Below are 23,862 nucleotides of genomic sequence, written 5' to 3' on the forward strand. Positions count from 1 at the left end.
ATAAACAGGATTTGATTTAGGTGGACGATAAACAATGAGAACAGGGGAGGCACAATTAACTCTGAAAGTAATACACTCAAATGCTGTTACACTAGGAGTGGCAATTTCAGTCACAGATACATCAGATCTAAAGATAACAGCAAGGCCTCCTCCTCTCCTGGTTAGCCGTGGTCTATCGATGTACATATAATCAGATGGGGTAGTCAAATTAAGATTTAGAAAGTCATTTTGCTGATGCCAAATTTCACAAATACGGAAGAAATAAGTTTTTTGTCCAAGATGATATCATTAAGTAGTGCAGTCTTATTGTTCAGTGAACGAGCATTAAAATGTGCGAAGTTCAAAGAGTCAAGCCACGCACTCTCAGAACAGATAGTAGTTATTGGAGGATAAGATAGGTTTGCAGGGCAAATGCCATGGCGAGAGTGAGTTTGAATGCCGAGACGTGTAGAGCGAGAACAAAAACTTTAACTCCAACGCCAGTTGTACAAAAGCTCCACCTTGACCCTCTGTGACAATACTTCGGTTGACGCAGGAGTTGAAGCGACCGTAAAGATATGTTGAAATCACATAACCCATTACCTTGAAAATGAGCACTGAAACTTTTGAGATCACATTTAACACCTCCTTTAATAGCTCGGTGCGAATTAGAGCTACATGTTGTTGGTTTTGATGTGTGTTCTTCGCGCCATTAAAATGGTCAGGGTTCCCACGGGTCTTTGGAATCCTTGAGTTTGTGAATCTGAAAAAATACAAATAAAAATCAAGGCCCTGGAAAGTTTTTGAAAATAAACATACATAGATACAGGTCCTTGAAAGTCCTTGAATTTATTTTGTGCAACAAGTTTTCTGGAAAAAATTCCATATTATTCCCTCTGGTCCGCTAATGTGTTATTTCGCCAACACTCTGTGGCTTATGCATACTAGCTTGCTTGATTTACTTTAGTTATGCGCATTTACGCATTACATTAAGTGTTTCCAACGTGAGGTACAGTATCTCACATTAGTGAGTACACCCCTCACATTTTTGTAAATATTTTATTATATCTTTTCATGTGACAACACTGAAGAAATGACACTTTGCTACAATGTAAAGTAGTGAGTGTACAGCTTGTATAACAGAGTAAATTTGCTGTCCCCTCAAAATAACTCAAAACACAGCCATTAATGTCTAAACTGCTGGCCACAAAAGTGAGTACATCCCTAAGTGAAAATATCCAAATTGGGCCCAAAGTGTCAGTATTTTGTGTGGCCACCATTATTTTCCAGCACTGCCTTCCAGTCCTCTTCTACACCTCCATGATGATATCATGGAGCTAGTGGATGTTAGAGACCTTGCGGTCCTCACCTTCCGTTTGAGGGTGCCCCACAGATCCTCAATAGGGTTTAGGTCTGGAGACATGCTTGGCCAGTCCATCACCTTTACCCTCAGCTTCTTTAGCAAGGCAGTGGCCATCTTGGAGGTGTGTTTGGGGTCGTTATCATGTTGGAACACTGACCTGCGGCCCAGTCTCTGAAGGGAGGAGGATCATGCTCTGCTTCAGTATGTCACAGTACATTCATGGTTCCCTCAATGAACTGTAGCTCCAGTGCCGGCAGCACTCATGCAGCCCCAGACCATGACACTCCCACCACCATGCTTGACTGTAGGCAAGACACACTTGTCTTTGTACTCCTCACCTGGTTGCCGCCACACACGCTTGACACCATATGAACCAAATAAGTTTATCTTGGTCTCATCAGACTACATGACATGGTTCCAGTGATCCATGTCCTTAGTCTACTTGTCTTCAGCAAACTGTTTGCAGGTTTTCTTGTGCTTTTCTTTAGAAGAGGCTTCCTTCTGGGACCACAGCCGTGCAGACCAATATTATGTAGTGTGTGGCGTATGGTCTGAGCACTGACAGACTGACCCCCCCACCCCTTCAAGCTCTGCAGAAATGCTGGCAGCACTCATATGTATATTTCCCAAACACAATCTCTGGATATGACGCTGAGCACATGCACTCAACTTCTTTGGTCGACCATGGCGTGGCCTTTTCTGAGTGGAACCTGTCCTGTTCAAGCACTGTATGGTCTTGGCCACCATGCTGCAGCTCAGTTTCAGGGTCTTGGCAATCTTCTTATAGCCTATGCCATCTTTATGTAGAGCACCAATCCTTTTTTTCAGATCCTAAGAGAGTTCTTTGCCATGAGGTGCCATGTTGAACTTCCAGTGACCAGTATGAGAGAGTGAGAGCGATAGCACCAAATTTAACACACCTGCTCCCCATTCACACCTGAGACATTGTAACACTAACGAGTCACATGACAGCAGGGAGAGAAAATGGCTAATTGGGCCCAATTTGGATATTTTCACTTAGGGGTATACTCACTTTTGTGGCCAGCGGTTTAGATATTAATGGCTATGTGTTGAGTTATTTTGAGGGTACAGCAAATTTACACTGTTATACAAGCTGTACACTCACTACTTTACATTGTAGCAAAGTGTCATTTCTTCGGTGTTGTCACATGAAAAGATATAATAAAATATTTACAAAAATGTGAGGGGTGTACTCACTTCTGTGAGATACTGTACTTTGCCATGACATTAACGCTCGCACGAAACTACTACGATGGTACCTCAACATTTCACAGACACGCCACTTGACATTAAGGCTTAATAACATTTAATGACAAAATATAAAACAAAAACTCAAAAAAAAATTAAAATAACATAAAAATACCATAAAACTTATGGTTACATGAGCCTAAGCTCTTTTCAATAAAATCCTTGCAAAATAGGGTTGCCAACCATTCAGTATAATACAGAATCGTCCCGTATTTAAGGCATCAGAGGAGCATTCTGTATGAAAGCAATACGAAACGCAGTTTGTCACATATTCGCAGGCATATGCCGTATGACCATCTAGACCAGGGGTTCTCAAAGTTTACATTCAGAGGACCAAATCTGAATTCTCATCAACGTGAAAAGGTCTGAAAAAATTATTACAATTATACACACACTGTATGTTATCATACAATTATAACAATTCTTTATATATGCAATTATCATATTCATTGTCATTACGATGTACTTGCATTTATTCTCTGAACTGTTAGCTACATAAAAGTAGCCTACTGCATTTTTATACAACTAAATTCCCAATGAAGCAGTAGGCTACTTTTATGTAGCTAACACATATTTTGCTATACACATATTTTGTTAATAATATAGGCCTAATTCACTGCTGTATAACAGCGTATTGCAGTTATAACTCAAGATGTTTTCAATTAAGTTGAAGGGACTTCAGTGTAACCTAAACCTAGGGTATAGGATAGTACAGTGGTTCCCAAACCTGTCCTGGAGGACCCCCTGCCCTGCACATTTTGTATGTCTCCCTAATCATGTCACCCCATTTAGTTCTTGCAGTCTCTTCTAATGAGCTGATGAGTGAAATCAGGTGTGTTAGATAAGGGAGACATACAAAAGGTCCAGGGCAGGGGGGCCTCCAGGACAGGTTTGGGAAGCCCTGGTATAGTATATAGTATAGCATATAGGCTGGTCTAGATCGAATTCCCTCCCGGTCCAAATTCGGGCCAGAGTCCGGGCTTTGAGAAGGGCTGATCTAGACCATACAAATAACAAATTAACCTTTTTTTTTTGCACAAATCATTGTTTGAATTGCGAACGTAGCTACTCAAGGAAGGCTTTAAGACCTTGTAGAATCCTCTGCTGCCTGGTCGCTCCCACTTTCACAGCGAGCAGGGCTTGCGCTAACGCTTTTAAATTTGTAACTTATAGCATATTCCTAAACCTGGACCTCATTAATATTGAAGAACAAATTCAAGCACCAAAAGCAGCCCACACACTCAGTTTTAATTTTAAAACACTTTAATTGAAAAATATTCATTTTCATGAATTCAAAGGCTACATGGTTGCAAAAACATTTTAGTTAAAAATTGTAAATGTCATTGTTTAAAAAAAAATGCTTTATTAATTGAAATTTCATAGACATTTAGTTGTTATACTTTCAAATTGTATGCCATATATTGTATGTAATTTCACAGTATATTCACCTCCTAAATTACTACATTTGTGCAGTCACAATTCTGTAGTGGTAAAATTTACTCAGGCCAATGCTTGTGTATAACATGCGTGACTTTTTTTGTATGACAAACTATTTTTAGAATAATTGTACATAGGTTAAGCAAAACAAACGTGATTATTTGTGAGAACCTTTTATACACATACTTTACTGTAGAGACAGAAATTACATACTCTATGTGGTACAGAACAAATATTTTGAGCGTCCCTTATTTTCTTATAAAGAATCACAGTTGTCCCTTATTTTCATTTTCTGAAGTTGGCAACCCTAAAGCAAAACTTGATATCGGATCATTTTAGAATACAGTATAGGATGTACTGAATATTCTTCAGTTTTATGCAAAACAGAAATATGACAAAAAGAATATATGATGGAAAAAAAAAATTTAATACTTTTTTGCATAGTTGTGTTTGACACATGAAAACTATAACAATGTATCTTACAAGGTAACACAATGTAACCTTGCTCTCACTTGAAATGTCACATTAAGTCCTTGAATTTCAGGGTATTGGACCTGGAAAGTCCTTGAAAGGTCCTTGAATTTGAAGCTAACCTAGGTGTGGGAACCCTGAATGGTGTTAATTTTTATTTGTCTTTTTTTGCGTTAGACCTGATGACACTGAAAGATGAGAGTCAAGAACTCAATCAAAAGGAAGAAAATAAACAAAAAGAAGCTCAAAAGGTGGCAAATAGAAGTTATTTCACCTGCCAACAGTGTGGAAAGAGTTTCAAAGAGCATGGAAAACTCAATTCCCACATGAGAATTCACACTGGAGAGAAACCTTTTGTCTGCCAACAATGTGGAAAGAGTTTTACCGAAAAAGGAAACCTTAATGTTCACATGAGAGTTCACACTGGAGAAAGCCCTTTCACCTGCCAACAGTGTGGAAAGAACTTCACACAAAAAGTTCACCATAAAAACCACATGAGAATTCATTCTGGAGAGAAGCCTTACACCTGCAAAATGTGTGAAAAGAGCTTCACTCAAAAATCCAACCTTAAAAGTCACATGAAAATTCACAGTGGAGAGAAACCTTACACATGTTCTCATTGTCAAAGGAGTTTTACATATAAACATAACCTTGATGTCCACACAAGAACTCACACTGGAGAGAAACCTTTCACCTGCCAACTGTGTGGAAAGAGTTTCATTCGAAAGCCGAACCTTAAAATCCACATGACAATTCACAGTGGAGAGAAACCATTCATATGTTCTCAATGTGGAAAAAGTTTTACATACAAACACCACCTCAAGGACCACGTGAGGATTCATTCTGGACAGAAACCTTTCACCTGCAAACTGTGTGGAAAGAGTTTCACTAAAAGAGGAGACCTTAACAAACACATGAAGATTCATACTGGAGAGAAGCCCTTTACATGTGATCAGAGTTTCGGATGTAAAGTTACTCTTTAACATGTACAACCACACCAGTGTGATTATTGTTGAATGTGATTAACTGCTAAATTCAAATATGCTTTCGTGCTTTGGCTAGTGCTGAGCCAGAGATGTACGTCGTGCTCAGCGCTTGTTATGTGTGTGCTTTAATAAAAACAAATGGAAGCATTAAAATGTTCCTTAAAAATTATGTGCCTTAGTGTTGAGAATAATTAACAAATTCAGAAACTGCAAGTTGTGTCACCTTGAAAAGTTCCTCTGAAACAACTAAAGCCCACCTGTAGCTGGTGTGTGGTGAGCGCACTGGTGCTGTTGTGCTGTGGCTGCTGTCGCATCATTTGGTGGTGGTTGGGGAGAGACCCCGCCCCACATGATTGTAAACCACCTCTCTTCTCTATCCAGAATTCTCGCTTTGTGGTTGTGAAAATTGTTTCTTTTGTTGTAGATGTTGTGAAGATTTATACATAGGAGAAACAAAACAGCCACTTTATCGACGCATGGTTCTGCATAGACGTGCACATTCTTCTGGGCAGGATTCGGTAGTCTTCTTGCATCTAAAATAAAAGAAAATTTTCATTTGTCATTTTTGCTCATAAAGGTAAGAGTAATACATCATTTGGAACTGTAAATGGTCTGCTTTTCCACTGTGTGCACTCACAATATCTACAAATAGTGCTTTTGTAAAATAAAGAAAATAAACAGAATATGCTTTCTGCCGTCTCGGTCTTGAACAGGAGTGCTTCACAAAAATGAACCGAAACTCAGCGAATACTTGCCTCACAGACATGATAAATATATTTATAGAAAGCTTTAAATTACTACTTAATGAAATAAAACAAACCGTCCAAAAAACACCCCACTTTCATTATAAACAATCTTTATTCCTAAAGATGCATTTCTCTTTAACGGTGTGTCCAATGAGTAGATGGCGAGTCAGGATCGGCAACTTCAGGATTGGTCTTCTGTTGTTTCCACCAGAACGACAATCTTTTTTCATCACTATTTCATGAATGTTTAAAATATAAAAATAAGGAGAAGACTAAAACAGGCCCGAGGTTCACCCCTTTTTCTGAACTATGACGTGAAAACTGGCCCAATCACCCTCCAAGCTGGTAAATCTTTACAAGGGTGGATGGATTCTATGAATGCAAACATGCAAATCGATCATGAAGATGTAACATCCTGCTCGTGGGCCTACATGAGTCAGCAGAGGGTGAAAATGTTAGATGCTCCTGGAGCAATTGAATGGCAAAGTCTGTCCCTTCCCTCGAAGGCGGTGGAAAGATAGAAATCCAGGTGGCTCACCATATTTATGGCAGTCGTGACGAGTCAAACCGCCCTCAGACACTTCTTTCGACTTTTCAGATATCAGGATAGGGAATGAATTCTTAACGGAGCCAAAGCAAACCAGTCAGAAATAATTCATTGAGATTTTGTGTTTTTGGGGTTTTTTTGTACAGTGCGTGTGTGTGTATGTGTGTATATATATATATATATATATATATATATATATATATATAGAGAAGGCGTTCTGTCCGTATAAGATGTGAAGGCTCCGCATACCAAGGCCATTTGAGAGAATAAATTCACAGGATAATTCATATAAACATGATTATAAGTTGATCCCTTGTCATTTGAAATGTACCTTTAAGCTTAAAGAGTTATGAAATAAGTACGTACAATGATTTATTTGCCAAACGGCAGTAATTTTCTTCAAATCTACCAGTTGCGGTTGTTTCCGGGAGTGCGGATTCTCTGCAGCTTTCTCGCCTCAACTCTGTAGCTATGACTCGTCAGGATTATGACGCGTTCTCATTGGTTTGCTGGTCTGCCGCAGATTTAAGACACAAAGTAAGTGGTCCGCGAAGCGCTTGCCCAAGCGGAAAAATGTGCTCTTGCTGTCAGATCTCGATGGCAGAAAATCACATTGTATTTTGATGCAAAACCAACTCGTATACTGTATATTTACTTACTGTATATTTATATTTTCTCAAGCAAATCCAAACATAATAGTCCACAGAAAACATATCTTCAAAAATTATTTTACAAAGACTTCATATGTTATTGTCAACGTTATTGCCTAAGCGGTAAATTAAAAAGATGTTTATAAAAACGTGGGCTTTATACAATTTTACTAACAAACATCATATTGTTCCCTCTGTTTTGCGTATGCTTGTCACTTACAGTTAAAGTCCTTCTCTGATTTTATTATTGTTTGCAAGGTTGCAATATTTTAAAGAGCAGGTCATATGGTTTTTTAAAGTGTCCTAATATTGTGTTGGAGTCCCCTACAACAGGTTTAAATGCATCTAAGGTCAGAAAACACTAATTTTCCCAGAATATACATGTATACATGGAGTCATTTGTCCATGATTTCGAAACGGTTCATTCGATTCAGTTCAGAGTGAAATGTCTGTAAACCCCTCCCTTCCATAAGCCTGCTCTGCTGTGATTGGTCAGCTGGCCAAGCCTGTTGTGATTGGCATAAAGAGGAGCGCTTGAGCAAGTTAGCGAGCGCTACCATCAATTGGGAGGGTTTTGTTGTGACAACCTGGCAACCCTAGCATGCACCTTTTCATAAAACACTAATATACTGCTCCAGTGAGTTCTTAAACAAAATGTTTTTATGTCATTATTTTAACACGTATTCAAGCAAAACATGCCCACAGCTAAAGTTTAGCTGCTAAACTGTAAACACTTAACAAAACAATAATGGTGGATGCTACCAGAGTGATAACGTGACTAACTGATGAAACAATATAGTTTGAAAACCAAAAATATGTCTACTGTAATGTCTGAAGAGCGATAGACAAAAGACGCTCCGTGTCTTAACCTTTAATTATAACGCAGAACAGCTGTATGACATGCGCACCAGGCTAATAACTCATCTCTCTCTACCGGGTCTTTTACTCTCTGCATTTACCCTATAACTACATAAACAGCACTTTCACAATGATTATAAAATCTGTGCACTACTAGGGTTGCTACCTTCAGCGAGGCAAAATAAGGGACACCCATTCACAACCCCGAATAAACCAAGTAGGTTACGTAAACTTGCAGCAGAACACATTAATATTGTTATTTTAAATTTACTTATTTATAATGATTAATTATTATTATTATTATTATTATTAGTCTTTTTGTGCTATATAAAGTTCTGCAGCTGTTATGGATGGGATTAATTTTTATTTATTTATTATTAATTTGCTTGAATTAGGACTACATTATTATGTAATTATCTGTCCCAATTTATCTAAACAATTTAGCATTTTTTTACTTTTTAAAATGCCAAATTGTTTATGACATGATTATTTACTATGTGTATATTTATGATTTGATATCAATGATAAATTAATAAATAGGGCCTAACATTAATTATAATAATATTATAATTAATGTCAGGCCCTATTTATTATTTTATCATTGATATATATATATATATTAATTTATCTGTTTAATCATGTCTAAAAAATATAATAAAAATATGATTACCAAGCTCTGATAATGTATGGTGTATTATATTAACAGACTATCCAAATTTTAAAATAAAACAATAGGCCTATACCTTTAGAAGCACATGTGTGTCTGTCACTGTAAAGGTATGGTAAAAAAAAAAAAAAAATACTATCAGTCATTGGGGACCAGAAACTGTTTAGTTACCCACATTATTTAAAGTATTTTCGTTTATGTTCAACAGAAGAAAGAAATTGTTACATGTTTGGAACAACTTGTGGGTGTGTAAACGATGACAAAATTTTCATTTTTGGGTGAACTGTCCCTGTCTGGAAGTCAGACAGTCCACCGTGAACAACTGAAATGCCTCTCTGCAAACTGCGCGTTCATCATTAGTTACTGAACAGACACATTGATAACTTTCCCATTCAGCGCTACATCTGGGGAGTCTTGTTTTCAAAGGGCAGATGTGAGCTCCTAGATGTTTTAAACCGTGCAGGTTTGTTTAACGCATGCTGTGCTCATCTGAAAAGGCTTTAACGGCATGCCTTCTGGAGACTCCATCGCTATGGAAACAACGACGCCAAAATCATGCGCAAATAAGTTTCTTTAATACTACTTATGAAATTGATTTCATTATAATTGCTATCAGTATTATAAACAGTGCAAAATACTTATTTATTCAAATATGTGTTGGCCTTTAAAAATACGGGACAAATTGTGTCCCATATTGATTTGATATTGGACGCATCATTTTACCTTTTTTATTTTGAAAATCATTTTACAGGACCATTCCATATATTAAGGGACGAGTAGCAAACCTATGCACTACACTATATTTTTTATTAATAAACGAAGTAATTAGAACAATGACAGTCTACATTAATCAACACATTCTTAGGAAATAATGGGTTCACAGCGAATTATCAGAACTATTTCAGTAAAACAGCAATATTGTGTTTTACCTGGAAACCTAAAGCTGCACTAGGTATACAGTGGGTACAGAAAGTATTCAGACCCCCTTAAATGTTTCACTCTTTGTTATATTGCAGCCATTTGCTAAAATCATTTAAGTTCATTTTTTTCCTCATTAATGTACACACAGCACCCCATATTGACAGAAAAACACATAATTGTTGACATTTTTGCACATTTATGAAAAAAGAAAAACTGAAATATCACATGGTCCTAAGTATTCAGACCCTTTGCTCAGTATTTAGTAGAAGCACCCTTTTGATCTAATACAGCCATGAGTCTTTTTGGGAAAGATGCAATAAGTTTTTCACACCTGGATTCGGGGATCCTCTGCCATTCCTCCTTGCAGATCCTCTCCAGTTCTGTCAGGTTGGATGGTAAACGTTGGTGGACAGCCATTTTCAGGCCTCTCCAGAGATGTTCAATTGGGTTTAAGTCAGGGCTCTGGCTGGGCCATTCAAGAACAGTCACAGAGTTGTTGTGAAGCCACTCCTTCGTTATTTTAGCTGTGTGCTTAGGGTCATTGTCTTGTTGGAAGGTGAAACTTCGGCCCAGTCTGAGGTAATGAGCACTCGGAGAAGGTTTTCGTCCAAGATATCCCTGTACTAGGCCACATTCATCTTTCCCTCGATTGCAACCAGTCGTCCTGTCCCTGCAGCTGAAAAACACCCCCGCAGCATGATGCTGCCACCACCATGCTTCACTGTTGGGACTGTATTTGGACAGGTGATGAGCAGTGCCTGGTTTTCTCCACACATACCACTTAGAATTAATGCCAAAAAGTTCTATCTTGGTCTCATCAGACCAGAGAATCTTATTTCTCACCATCTTGGACTCCATGCGGGCTTTCATGTGTCTTCCACTGAGGAGAGGCTTCCGTCGGGCCACGCTGCCATAAAGCCCCGACTGGTGGAGGGCTGCAGTGATGGTTGACTTTCTACAACTTTCTCCCATCTCCCGACTGCATCTCTGGAGCTCAGCCACAGTGATCTTTGGGTTCTTCTTTACCTCTCTCACCAAAGGCTCTTCTTCCCCCGATAGCTCAGTTTGGCCGGACGGCCAGCTCTAGGAAGGGTTCTGGTCGTCCCAAACGTCTTCCATTTAAGGATTATGGAGGCTACTGTGCTCTTAGGAACCTTAAGTGCAGCAGAATTTTTTTTGTAACCTTGGCCAGATCTGTGCCTTGCCACAATTCTGTCTCTGAGCTCTTCAGGCACTTCCTTTGACCTCATGATTCTCATTTGCTCTGACATGCACTGTGAGCTGTAAGTTCTTATATAGACAGGTGTGTGGCTTTCCTAATCAAGTCCAATCAGTATAATCAAACACAGCTGGACTCAAATGAAGGTGTAGAACCATCTCAAGGATGATCAGAAGAAATGGACAGCACCTGAGTTAAATATATGAGTGTCACAGCAAATGGTCTGAATACTTAGGACCATGTGATATTTCAGTTTTTCTTTTTTTAAAAATCTGCAAAAATGTCAACAATTCTGTGTTTTTCTGTCAATATGGGGTGCTGTGTGTACATTGAGGGAAAAAAAATGAACTTAAATGATTTTAGCAAATGGCTGCAATATAACAGAATGAAAAATTTAAGGGGGTCTGAATACTTTCCGTACCCACTTTATATGTCCATGTGCCTAAGCACAAAAAAAAACACTTGAAAATGTACACATAATGTATCAATCGTACTTACAGGTTATGGTTCGTAGAGTTTGTTAGTCCAAATTAAGAATATTAGAAACCAATGAAAATAAAAGGCAAGATTAGAAAAGCAGTCCTTGATAAAATGACGAGCACACAACAAAAGGTTCCAATTGTATGTCAATGTCAATGTCACATTTATTTATATAGCACATTTCCAAGGCCAGGGCCTACCAAAGTACTTCATAGTAAAATACACAAAAAAGAACAATGAAATAACAAAATACTAAGGAAAAAACAGTGACAGGATTCATGTTAAAATTTTACATTAAGTGATTTCCATGTTTTTCCATCTAGATGAATCAGCCGTAGCCATAAAAAAAGTCACGAGTTGCGACCATGATTTATATTAAAATTGATTAATTTCCTTAACTTTAACCTTAAATTTCCTTTAAAGAAACGTGTGAAAAGTGCAGCACCATGGCATTAACTGCAGTAATTGTTTTAGACCCAGTTATTTCTAAATTTTACCCAACCTTGGCTGCTCAATTGACCCTTCGCTGGGTGTTTGATTAACAGGCAATCTGAGCAATCATAATGCCAAATCTGCCATTTTTGTCCGACAAACAAACCAGACAGGAGAGTAGATTAACGTCGGTGGACTTGAAATTGAAATATAGTGTATGATATCTTTTCACAGTTGAAACAAGATACCTTCTGATGCTCGTTCATGTTTATTTTGTGCTATGACTAGTAAGAGATGATCGGTTCACATGCCACTTGAACTGAGGTGCTACAGGGAACTGTCACGACACAAAACAGTATTTGTTGTTTGAATTTCTCAAAAAAATGACAAAATATGACCTCTGAGACAGAAAGTACCTTGCTCTGTCTTGCTTGTTGGCGTATTGTCAGTGTCTTCTTTGCTCCGTGATGTATTTTTCACTGCATAAGAACATGATGGGTGTCATTTTTTCTCATATTGTACAAAGTGTAGACAAACTGCCTAAAATTACCCAAATTGCATAAAAAGCTATTCCAAATGATACTAAATTAAAGTATGTTGTGTATATGAACTATTAATTGAATATAAAAGCACAAAATCTTCCATTCTGGGACATGTATCTATTCAGTTGTTAAGTGGTGAAGTAAGGAGCGCTGTTTCCAGGTCCAAGCCTCAACTCGCGCCACTTGAGAATACTACCTCAGCAGCTGTTTATGAGCACTGTTTATTCATATTAAACATTTAAGCTAAACGTTTTCAACCTTCGGTCAACACTACAGTCTCCATGCTCACAGTGTCCCAAACACAAATAATTTATTTATTTATATTTTCATTATCTGGCTCGCTGGGATTTCAGTATGGCGTTAAAGGTTAGGATTATAATTTTTTTTTGTTAGTATTATATCACATTGTGAGTGTATATTAGCATCTTTTGTTGTTTTCTTGTGGTATCTGACACGGGACGCATTTGGACACGGAAGCGGTGATGCATGACGTCAGACTTAATAAGCAGATAACACTCTGCAGTGGTCGCACCACATGTTATTCGGTCTTACCACATTTTTTTTTAAATTCAGTCAAAATTTACAAGCACAATAAACCACCTAAACAAAACAAGTTAGCTAACATGAATGGTCATTATGAAATCTATAATAAAAATAAATGCTTAGAAATAATAAATGTAGAAATAACTTAATATTCGTTGTTTTTTAAGGTCATACCACATGATATCCAAATGTGGTCTACATACCAGCCATTAAAAAGGTATTTTTTTTTTTCCAAATTTGAAAGAGAGTTACAAACTTGCTTGATGCTTCTATGGGCTCTTGGCAAAATGGTATGATGCAACTTTGAATGGATTTCAACATAAAAGTCCCAAAATGGTAGTTTCTTGATGGTCACATCACATGATACTTCATAAAATGGAGATTATCACACACAGTTTGCTTGAATATTATGATGGAAATATAAATACAAATGCTTTGCAATTTTATACAGGATTTCAAAACACTTTGGAAATTGCAAATGAAATAGTGCAGAAATTTAAACTGAATAAATTTAGGGAAGGTTGAGACAGTCAATAACATTCACTTTAGGTGTGTGTGAATACAAATGAAAAATGATTAGAAGTGTTTCCTTTTGTCTTTATTGTCTTAAATCATTAAATCATTATCACTATTATAAATTTGAGGTATATATTTTTCCTGCTTTTTTCCATGTTCATATATATATATATATATATATATATATATATACATATATGTGTGTGTGTGTGTGTGTAACCTTTAGCTCATACTAAATACCATTCAGTTTTATTGGTTGATGACAGATTATACTTAACTAGGAAGGGAATCTAACCTTCTTATATTAGATAAATTAGATCATACAGTTTTTGAATCCGGCGTGTTTCTTCGCTAAGGCCGCGCTCGTATCTGGGTATAGCCTTGGGGACACTCCGTTAAAATTTACCTCATGTCTGCCAGCCCATTAAAGTGCCTTTTTCTTTTCTGGAAAACGGTGGAAACAGACATTGAATGGTCTTAAAGATTGTCATGCTCCAGGTTTTGGGCGAAGTGCGCGATGCGCTCGCTCAAGCTCAGGTGGTGTTTCAGATCCATTGGTATCTTTAAGTAGCCCAGTTATGAATCCGATGGGGTCTTTTCCATCCTCAGAGCCTTCAGGAATATTAATGATACACAGGTAAGCCCTTCTGGATCTGTTCTCAAGGTCATGGAAGGGATGAATTCTGTGTCTTCAAGGATTTAATCGTCGCTTTCTGAACTAAGTGTAGTACTTATCGTTCATGTTGCAAAACAATTAGACAAAAAAGAAGACGCTTAAATATGTTTAAAAGGAGTGTGGTTGGAGGTTCTCGTTTCTGCTGCCCTCTCTTACATCACCAAACTGGAAGTCATGGACAGACATGTTGAGATCACATGACCCATTACCTCGAAAATGAGCAGTGAAACATACAGTACACAACTAAGATCATACAATAAACTTTTTTTTTTTATCATCATCACTTCAAATAATGGGAAGAACTTTTGAGATCACATTTAACACCTCCTTTAATAGCTCAGTGCATATAAGACATAGTTGATTTTGATGTTTGTTCTTTGTGCCATTATAAATGGTGTTAATTTGGATTTGTCTTTTTTGCATTAGGCCTGATGACACTGAAAGAGGAGAGTCAAGAACTCAATGAAGAAGATCACTTTAATTCTGAAAAGACTCGAAAAAGAGCTAAAAAGAAAGCAAATAGAAGTTATTTCACCTGCCAACAGTGTGGGAAAAGTTTCACCAGAAAAGGAAATCTTGAAGTTCACATGAGAGTTCACACTGGAGAGAAACCTTTCACATGCTCTCAATGTGGAAGAAGTTTTACATATAAACGTACCCTTGATGTCCACATAAGAATTCACACTGGAGAGAAACCTTTCACCTGCCAAAAATGTGGAAAGAGTTACACTGAAAAAGGAAACCTTAAAGACCACATGAGAGTTCACACTGGAGAGAAACCTTACACCTGCAATCTGTGTGGAAAGAGCTTCATTCGAAAATCAAACCTTAAAACCCACATGAGAATTCACAGTGGAGAGAAACCTTACACTTGCTCTCAATGTGGAAAAAGTTTTACATATACACAATACCTCGATGACCATATGAGGATTCATACTGGAGAGAAACATTTCACCTGCCAACATTGTGGAAAGAGTTTCACTCAAAAAGGAAACTTTAGGAAACACATGAAGATTCACAGTGGAGAGAAGCCCTTTACATGTGATCAGAGTTTCGGACGTAAAGTTACTCCTTAATATGTACAACCACACCAGTGTGATTATTGTTGAACGTGATTAACTGCTAAATTCAAATATGCTTTCGTGCTTTGGCTGGTGCCGAGCCAGAGATGGACGTCGTGCTCAGCGCTTGTTATGTGTGTGCTTTAATAAAAACAAATGGAAGCATTAAAATGTTCCTTAAATATGATGTGCCTTAGTGTTGAATGATGAATTAACAAATTCAGAAACTGCAAGTTGTCAACTTAAACAGCTCCTTTGAAACAACTAAACTGCGGTTTTGAAAAAAGAACTGAATGAACTGAAACTCAGCGAATACATGCCTCACAGACTTGATAAATATATCTATAGGAAGCTTTAAATGAATACTTTACTAAATAAAACAAATCAAAAACAAAAACTCTTTCATTATAAACATATTCATAATCTGTAAAGATGCATTTCTCTTTCACGGTGCGTCCAATGAGTAGATGGCGAGTCAACATCGGCAACTTCAGGATTGGTCTTGTGTTGTTTCCACCAGCGTTGCAATTTTTTTGTCATCACTAATTGATGGATGTCTAAAATATAAAAATAAGGATAAGCTTAAAACAGGCCCGAGGCCCAGCCCATGTCTGAACTATGATGTGAAAACTGGCCCTAAGCTCGTAAAAAAGTCGGGGCCTGTCGGGCTCGGGCTGAAATGCATGGCTCTACTCTCTGGAGAAATCTAAACTTTAAAGAACATGATTGAATCCTCAAACTCAGCAGTTAACGAACTGCGACAGGATATCACCCGCCAAGCTGAACTTGGTAAATCTTTACAAGGGCGGATGGATTCTATGAATACAAACATGCAAATTGATTGCGAAGATGTAACGTCCGACTCGGGGGCAATACATCAATCGAACCTGTAAAGGGTCTACTTTTATTTTTATACACAATAACAACAAAACTTTGTGCATTTATAAAATAAAGAAAACAAACAGGGTGCGATGTCTGCCGCCTTCATTCTGCGTGATCTTCATTTAGAAATGCGTCATTAAAATGAACTGTAAATCAGTGAATACTCAACACAGAGACATGAGCGATATATCTATAGAAAGCTTGACGTCTACTTTTAAACTAAACAAGTGCTGCCGAAAACAAATATTCTGTAAAAAAAGTAATCCATATGAAAACAACGCGATGTCCAGTCTTTTAGGTCTCCCTACATTATATCTAATGCGCCCATGCGCTGAGCACACTATTGATATTATAATAGACAACGTAAAGCGTGCAGAGTGTAAACGCCCCCATAACAGCAAACAAAGCAGCGAGACTGTTCCTCAAGGTTTTTTTTAATTTATTTTACTGTTCACTTCGCACTGGGAGGAATAATACCGGTACATAATTCACCCCAAGAAGACGTGCTGAGAGGAATAAGATTTGGATTACCTCAGAAAAAAGAATGAAGCGGCTTGATCATAAACATGAGTGAGGCCCTTTTTTTTTTTAATTAATCTACTTGTATTAGTTTTCACATAACTTGTACACTTTTTACTAGTTAGACATTATCCAAACTATAACTCCTGACTAAATGTATAATCAAGTGAAACATTATGAAGTTTCATTCACATCATCTCAATGTTTCACGATGCCAGGAGTTTTTTTTTTTTTATTATTATTATGTTCTATAACACACTCCCATGAGTCTCTTAAAAATGTTTATGTCCTTCAGAACACATAAACATTATACACTTTGGAAATGCTAGGTATGTGATCTTCATTTATATATTTCAACATGATACAATACCAGTCAAAAGCTTTTGAACAGTAAGATTTTTCATGTTTTAGTTGCATTTGCTAAAGCAGTAATATTGTGAAATATTTTTACTATTTAAAATAACTGCTTTGTATTTGAATATATTTTAAAATTGAATTTATTCCTGTGATCAAAGCTAAATTTTTCAGCATTATTACTCCAGTCTTACTCCAAGTGTAACAGTATACACTATACCATTCGAAAGCTTGGAGTCAGCATATATAGAAATTAAAACTTTTATTTAGCACACAAGTGATGATAAATACAATAACCACGTTACAAACTATGCTGTTCCTTCAATTCGTCAAAAAAAAAAAAACTGAATAAATTATTCTTAGCTCTTTTCAACATTAATAATAATGATAATGTTTTTTTGAGTAGCAAATCAGAATATTAGAAGGATTTCTGAAAGATTGTGTGACTGGAGTAATGATGCTAAAAATTCAGCTTTGAAAGTCAGCTTTGATTGTTCCTAATAAACTGTTTAACTGCACTCGCAAGTGAATCTCAAGTTATTTTGTGGAATAATATATTCTAAATAAACTGTAAACATAAAAATATATACATTTATTTTGTCCTCACATTCTTTATTGTAACTCTTCCCTCTTGGTCACACACCTGACTGAAAGGCTCATTATGTGTGTCTTTGTCTTCTCAGGTGTGAATCACACTAATATTCACGGTCAATCACGCCTACTCGCATATGCCCTTTCAAAACAAAAAGTGTCAATCAATTTGTTTTCTGTTATATTGTTTTCTGTAAGTGAGTAAACAAGATTATACAAACATCATAACAAATCAAAAATTCTAGGCTACAAGCTCCAGGTTTGACAATTTTGTGAACAAATGTTCTCTAGGTGTTTTATGACCTTATTTCAGTGACTTCAAAATTGTAGTTTTTTACTAACCACGCATAAACGCTGTTTTCTCAAAAACACAATCATGTACATACATGCTATTTATATAATATTGTAGCCCAGTTTGTACTGATTACAGTGTTTTCAGATTTTAACTAAAAAAAACTAAAAGAAAATGCACATCACAAGAGAAAACTTAAAAATATTTCACATCCCCAACAAAAAAAATAAAAAAACCTTTTATGACATCACCACAAAAAAAAAAAATAGGGTTGTCCATATTTCATAATTTGTTTGTATAAGTTTGAGATTTCTCGGTCTGAAATTATTTCCCAGTCTGCCCCTCTTGAAAATGAATGGTGCAGACATGCGGTTTCATTTACTACACATAGGCCTTCTGAAGCTCGCTGTGTTTTCAGCCTCTGCCATCTCAATATATGAGTTCATGAACACATAAAAATAATCTCTAGAACTGCTCTGAGTCACTTCATGAGGATTTTACTTATTTTGAGAAAACTATCGTCATATCATATACAAAGAGACACCAATGTTTCAGGTGTTTAGTACACAGAATAGTACGTATGCTTATTAGATAACCGTATTTGAGCTGATGTATTTTTAATGTATAATTATTATTATTTTTTAATTAACAATTTTTTTCCCAAACCACTCTTAGATGCAGTGTTTCCTGTAGTTATGCAAAGATTTGGTTTCAAAAACAGCATCAGTAAACAATTTCTTATGATTTTAAATCTGCATTGAACTTCAGATCAATCTCAAAGTATATGTTTTGTCGTTCCAAACCCATAAAAGCTTCGTTCGTCTTTGGAACACAATTTAAGATATTTTGGATGAAAACTGGGAGGCCTTTGACTATCCCATATACTGCCAAGTAAATAACAGTGTCAAGGTCCATAAAAGGTATGAAAGTCGTCGTCATGCTCTTCTGTATCATCCTCTCCACAAGGATGCGCTGTTTTGTTGATGCATCCTTGTGGCGCGGATGATACAGAAGAGCATACGCAGCATACAGTGATATAGAGAGACACAGAGGAGACTGTTGACAAAGGCATTGTTGAATAAAGTCATTATTTTTGTTTTCTTCGCTTACAGAAAGTGTTCCCTTTGCTTCATATAACCCAGATTGCACGTCTGATGGCAGATGGAGTATTCTGACGATGACTTTCATACCTTTTATGGACCTTGAGACTGTTATTTACTTGGCAGTCTATGGGACAGTCTCAAGCCTCCAGGCTTTCATTCAAAATATCTTAGATTGTGTTCCGAAGACGAATAGAGCTTTTATGGGTTTGGAACAATGTGGGGGTAAGTGATTAATGACAAAATTTTCATTTTGGGGTGGAGTATCCCTTTAATTCAAGTGATGAAGGATTTTGAAAGTCTGACAGTGTTGAGGACTACTTTAAGGTTAACCCTGCATGGTGTAAATGTTAAAAAAATTATTAACAGTTGAAAATAAACTTTCATTAGAAATTTAGAAAAGTAATCAAAAAGTAATTAGTTACATTAATAAAGTAATTGAAAAAAGTTACACTACTATTATATTTAAAAATAGGGTAGCTTGTAATCTGTAACCTATTACTTTTCCAAAGTAACCTTCCCAACACTGCCTGTATTCCATTAATAAAATAAAAAGTTAAAAACAGAATTTATTCAAAATATATTTTTTTTTCTAACAATATCACTTTTTATCCATTTAACAACTTAATCCTTGCTACATAAAAGTATTCTAAAAGTTTCTTTAAAAAAAAAGAAATGTACTGACCCCAAACTTTTGAAAAGTAGTTCTCAGTAAAACTGTTCTTGTTACTGTTATGTTAAATTGCAATAATAGGCTATTTCACAAAATTATTATTTTTTCTTTATTTTTGATAACAAAAAATAAGATGTGAACAGATATATATATATATATATATATATATATATATATATATATATATATATATATATATATATATATATATATATATATATATATAATCTGTGTGTTGTTGTCTCTGTGTTCTTGAAGCTTGTGACACTAAAACAAATTTCTTGTATGTGCAAACATACTTTGCAATAAAGCTCTTTCTGACTTCTGATATGCGTGTGTGTAATGGTTATACATTAGGCATACTACAGACAGTATAAATGCATATTTCTCAATTAAAGATAACTTATAGAATTAATATGGACTGCTTTGGGTGCTTGACACTTCATTGGTCATTTTGTGTTTGAAGAATTATATTCAAGGTTAAGAATACGCTGAAAGTTATTTAAATTGTTTTATCTAGGTATTTAACAACCTTACCTACATTAAAGAAAGAGGACTTTCCTTATTGATCATGCTACTTAGGAGTAGCTATCCGTTTGTCAAGTGCTGAAATGTCATCTTGTAGAATGGCTCGTAACTGTAGTAGGCTACACGCTCGTTTATAGAAATGCTAACCTAATGCTGCGTTCCAGACGGCTCGAACATAATATAAGTTATAAGTATATTTGTAGAGACTTTATTTCCAGGCCCAAGATGACTGCACATCAGTCATTGACAGTTTATTTATTTTATTTTTTTTAGTTTATCCCTATTTTTCCCAGTCTTTGAAGGATGTTTCATTTCGTCTTTTATTTATTTTTGTTCAGTCATTTAATTTAGATGTGTATTTGTATTTTTTTGTTTTCTGTCCTTTTTAATTATTTCATTTATAAATTCTAATTTAACTATAACCTTATTCAAGTGCTTTATTCATGTGATTAAAGGTGTAATCTGCCGATTGTCCTGCAGGTGACCGCATAAATCGGTCTTCTTACGATGCACTTAGGGCTTTACAATTACTCCAGAGCACTCGTAGATCTACAATGATTTTCAAGTGCTACTTAAGTTACGATGCTTTTGGGAAACAAACCGTAATATTAAGATCAGTCGTACGATCGTTTTTACGAACTTCTTAGGCTTACAAAGCTTTTGGGAAACTAAGCCCTGGGCCGGGTTTCCCGATAACGATAGATCTTAGCGCTTAAGAGCATTTTCTACGAGCAATTTTACGATCGTTTGTTATTGTTTCACGTGGGTTTCCCAAAAATCTCCCGCGTAGCCTTGCTTTAAGTGCTACATAGGAGTCGCTGTCCATTTGTCAAGTGCTGAAATGTCACCTTATAGAATGGCTCGTAATTGTAGGCTACACGCTCGTTTATTTAAATGTAAACCTATGCTGCCTTACAGACTGCTCAAATATAATATAATAGTTATAAGTATATTTGTAGAGGCATTATTTCCAGGCCCAAAATGGCTGCACGTCAGTAATTCATTGACAGTTTTTTTTTTTTTTTTTTTTTTTTTTTTTTAGTTTATCCCTATTTTTTCCAGTCTTTGTGGCAGGTTTCCTACATTACTTTTTTGTTCATTTTTGTTCAGTCATTTAATTTAGATGTGTATTTGTATTTTTTAGTTTTCTGCCCTTTTGAATTATTCAATTTATAAATTCAAATTTATAGTACACATAAAACGCACACTAAAGGGATAGTTCTTTTAAAAATGATTTTTTTTTTGCCATATACTCACCCTCAAGATGTTACAAACCTTTTTGAGTTTGTTTCTTCTGTACAACACAGAAGTTGTTGTTTTGAAGAATAGTTCCAAGAAACTACAAAAGTCTTGGAACAACTTGAGGGTGAGTATATGGGGACAACATTTTTGAGAAAACTATCTGTATTACACAAAGTTGTTTTCCCAAAAGTGCCTTGATATATAGTAATTTGAGTGTTTTATTTCTTTATTTTTATATGTTACCACTGCACTGGTTGTGTTCTGTAAAGTACTCAGTTTTTCCACATTGGAAGTGCTTCAGAGTTTGCGTTGAATAAAACATTTTTATAATTATCTGATGTTTTATCTTTTATATAAACAAATGATGTCTGCACTGTTCATGAAAGGAACAATATGAATTTATTGGCAATATCACAAAAAAAAGTCATGTTATGCAAAACAATGACCAGTATGAACTTATTAACAACATCACAAAAAACGTTTCACGTTAACAGAATAAATTAAATACAATGAAAAACATGTACTTATTGGCAGCACCACATAAAGAAAAATTAGATCATGTAAATAAAAAAAAATTAAATACAATGAACAATATGACCTTATTTGCAACATCGCAAATAAAAAATAATAATAATTGGTCAAAGTAACTAAAACAAATGAAATACAAAGAACATTATGAACGTAGTGGCAGCATCAAAAAAGTGAAAGTAGTGTTTTAAATACTGATATGAATACCAGCATCATCCAAAAAAAATCTCTACAGATTTGAAAAATAAGAACAGAAGACATCTCTGGTGGCATTTGACCTGGCAGTTGAATGAAGTTGAATTCACTGGTCTCATTTTCCTCTTCAACTTCAACCTCATCATATTCCTCACCATTAACTTCACAAAAATTGTGAAGCACTCAACAGGCTGCAATAATGGTGCTGATGTTCTTTATGTGGCAGTCATACCTTTTCATTAAACATCTCCACCTTCCATTTAGAAGGCCAAATGCCCTTTCCACACTCATCCGTGCCTTGCTGAGACGGTTGTTGAAGGTGATCTGTGCAGGGGTTGTTTGCTGATTTTCGGGGTATGGTTTCATCAACCATGGCAATAATGGATAAGCTGTATCCCCCAAAATCACGAACTGGCACATCTACTGCTCCAAACCTCTCTGTGATATGAGGGAACAGTGTTTCTCTCAAACAAAGAGGAATTTGCAAAACCTCTGGCATCGTGGACCTTTCCTGGCCAACCCACATTAATGTCCCAGAACCAAAGTTGATGGTCAACCAAACCTGGCAGGATAACTGAGTAGAAATCTTTCCGATTGTAGTAGTCTGCAGAGCTGACAGGTGGAGCTAAAATCTCAATATGAGTGCCATCAATAGCTCCTCCACATTGTGGGAAACCCCACCTGTCTCGGAAACCCTGAATTATGATCTTCAATTCCTGTTGAGAGGGTGCTCTGATGTAGAGGGAAAGCAAATTGTTGAGAATTTCCGAGGCAACATGCTTTGCAATAGTTACAGCTGTTGACTGACCAATCCCAAATAAATGGGAGATAGTTCTGAACTCCACATTTGTGGCCAGTTTCCAGATGCATATTGCTACACGTTGGTCCACAGAATGGCAAAATATTGTTAATTGTATATTAATTAATGCATAGACAATTACCTTACAGCACTTTGAAGCTGAATTTAATAAACAGCAGACCATTATATATCAAGAGTACAGTTACCTTATTACAACAATGTTGCTACTAGCTAATACAGTATTAACCAGTAAGGGCTAGTACATGAGTAGTTACATCATTACAACAACAAACATATTGTATTTCTCACTGTACAGTACACTTTTCAATTCATTCAAGAACATTTGGGTTTATAACACATTCTCACCTTGTCGATATATGGGAACTGTAGTTGGTTATTAAAGCTGTGAACCTCGCTTAACTTAAGCTGCCACCTTGCAAACCTCCTGATACGTGCAGCACGATTTCTTGAAAATCTCAGAGCGACAAAAGCAACAAATCGGTTCAGCAACACATTGTGAGAGGGCCGTGTGTCACTGCGTACTAAACGACTCAAAATAATAAACAAAAACGTGAACACAGCAATGGAATCCATTATTCTGAGCGAGAGCACTTCTCTTCCTGTTTACTTCAAAACAGTCACATCATATTGACGTAAGCGTGCACCGGCCCGGAACATAAAGTGCAATGTGAGCGGAGGCCAGCGGGGGAGTAGGGACCGGGGACAATCGCACTCGGTTCAAGCCAAACGTGCCTAGTCTGAGTACACCCTTAAAGGGATAGTTCACCCAAAAATG

General features: G+C 36.4%; 1 protein-coding gene across 2 annotated transcripts in view; it reads left to right on the top strand.

Annotated features, from left to right (window-relative positions):
• The window catches only part of LOC109081144 (gastrula zinc finger protein XlCGF57.1-like), a 28,457-nt gene extending 12,102 nt beyond the window's left edge, over positions 1-16,355 (top strand). The window contains exons 3-4 of one of the 2 annotated variants that reach the window (XM_042722961.1): positions 4,697-5,456; positions 14,829-16,355. In XM_042722961.1, coding sequence (XP_042578895.1) covers positions 4,697-5,456; positions 14,829-15,378 — 1,310 coding nt within the window. In that variant the 3' untranslated portion in view covers positions 15,379-16,355. Of the gene's footprint in view, positions 1-4,696; positions 5,457-14,728 lie in introns of both variants that reach the window. The other variant, XM_042722960.1, reaches the window with a different exon arrangement.
• Positions 16,356-23,862: the final 7,507 nt, after the last annotated feature.

The sequence above is a fragment of the Cyprinus carpio genome, chromosome B4 (assembly GCF_018340385.1).
Source record: "Cyprinus carpio isolate SPL01 chromosome B4, ASM1834038v1, whole genome shotgun sequence".
NCBI lineage: Eukaryota > Metazoa > Chordata > Actinopteri > Cypriniformes > Cyprinidae > Cyprinus > Cyprinus carpio.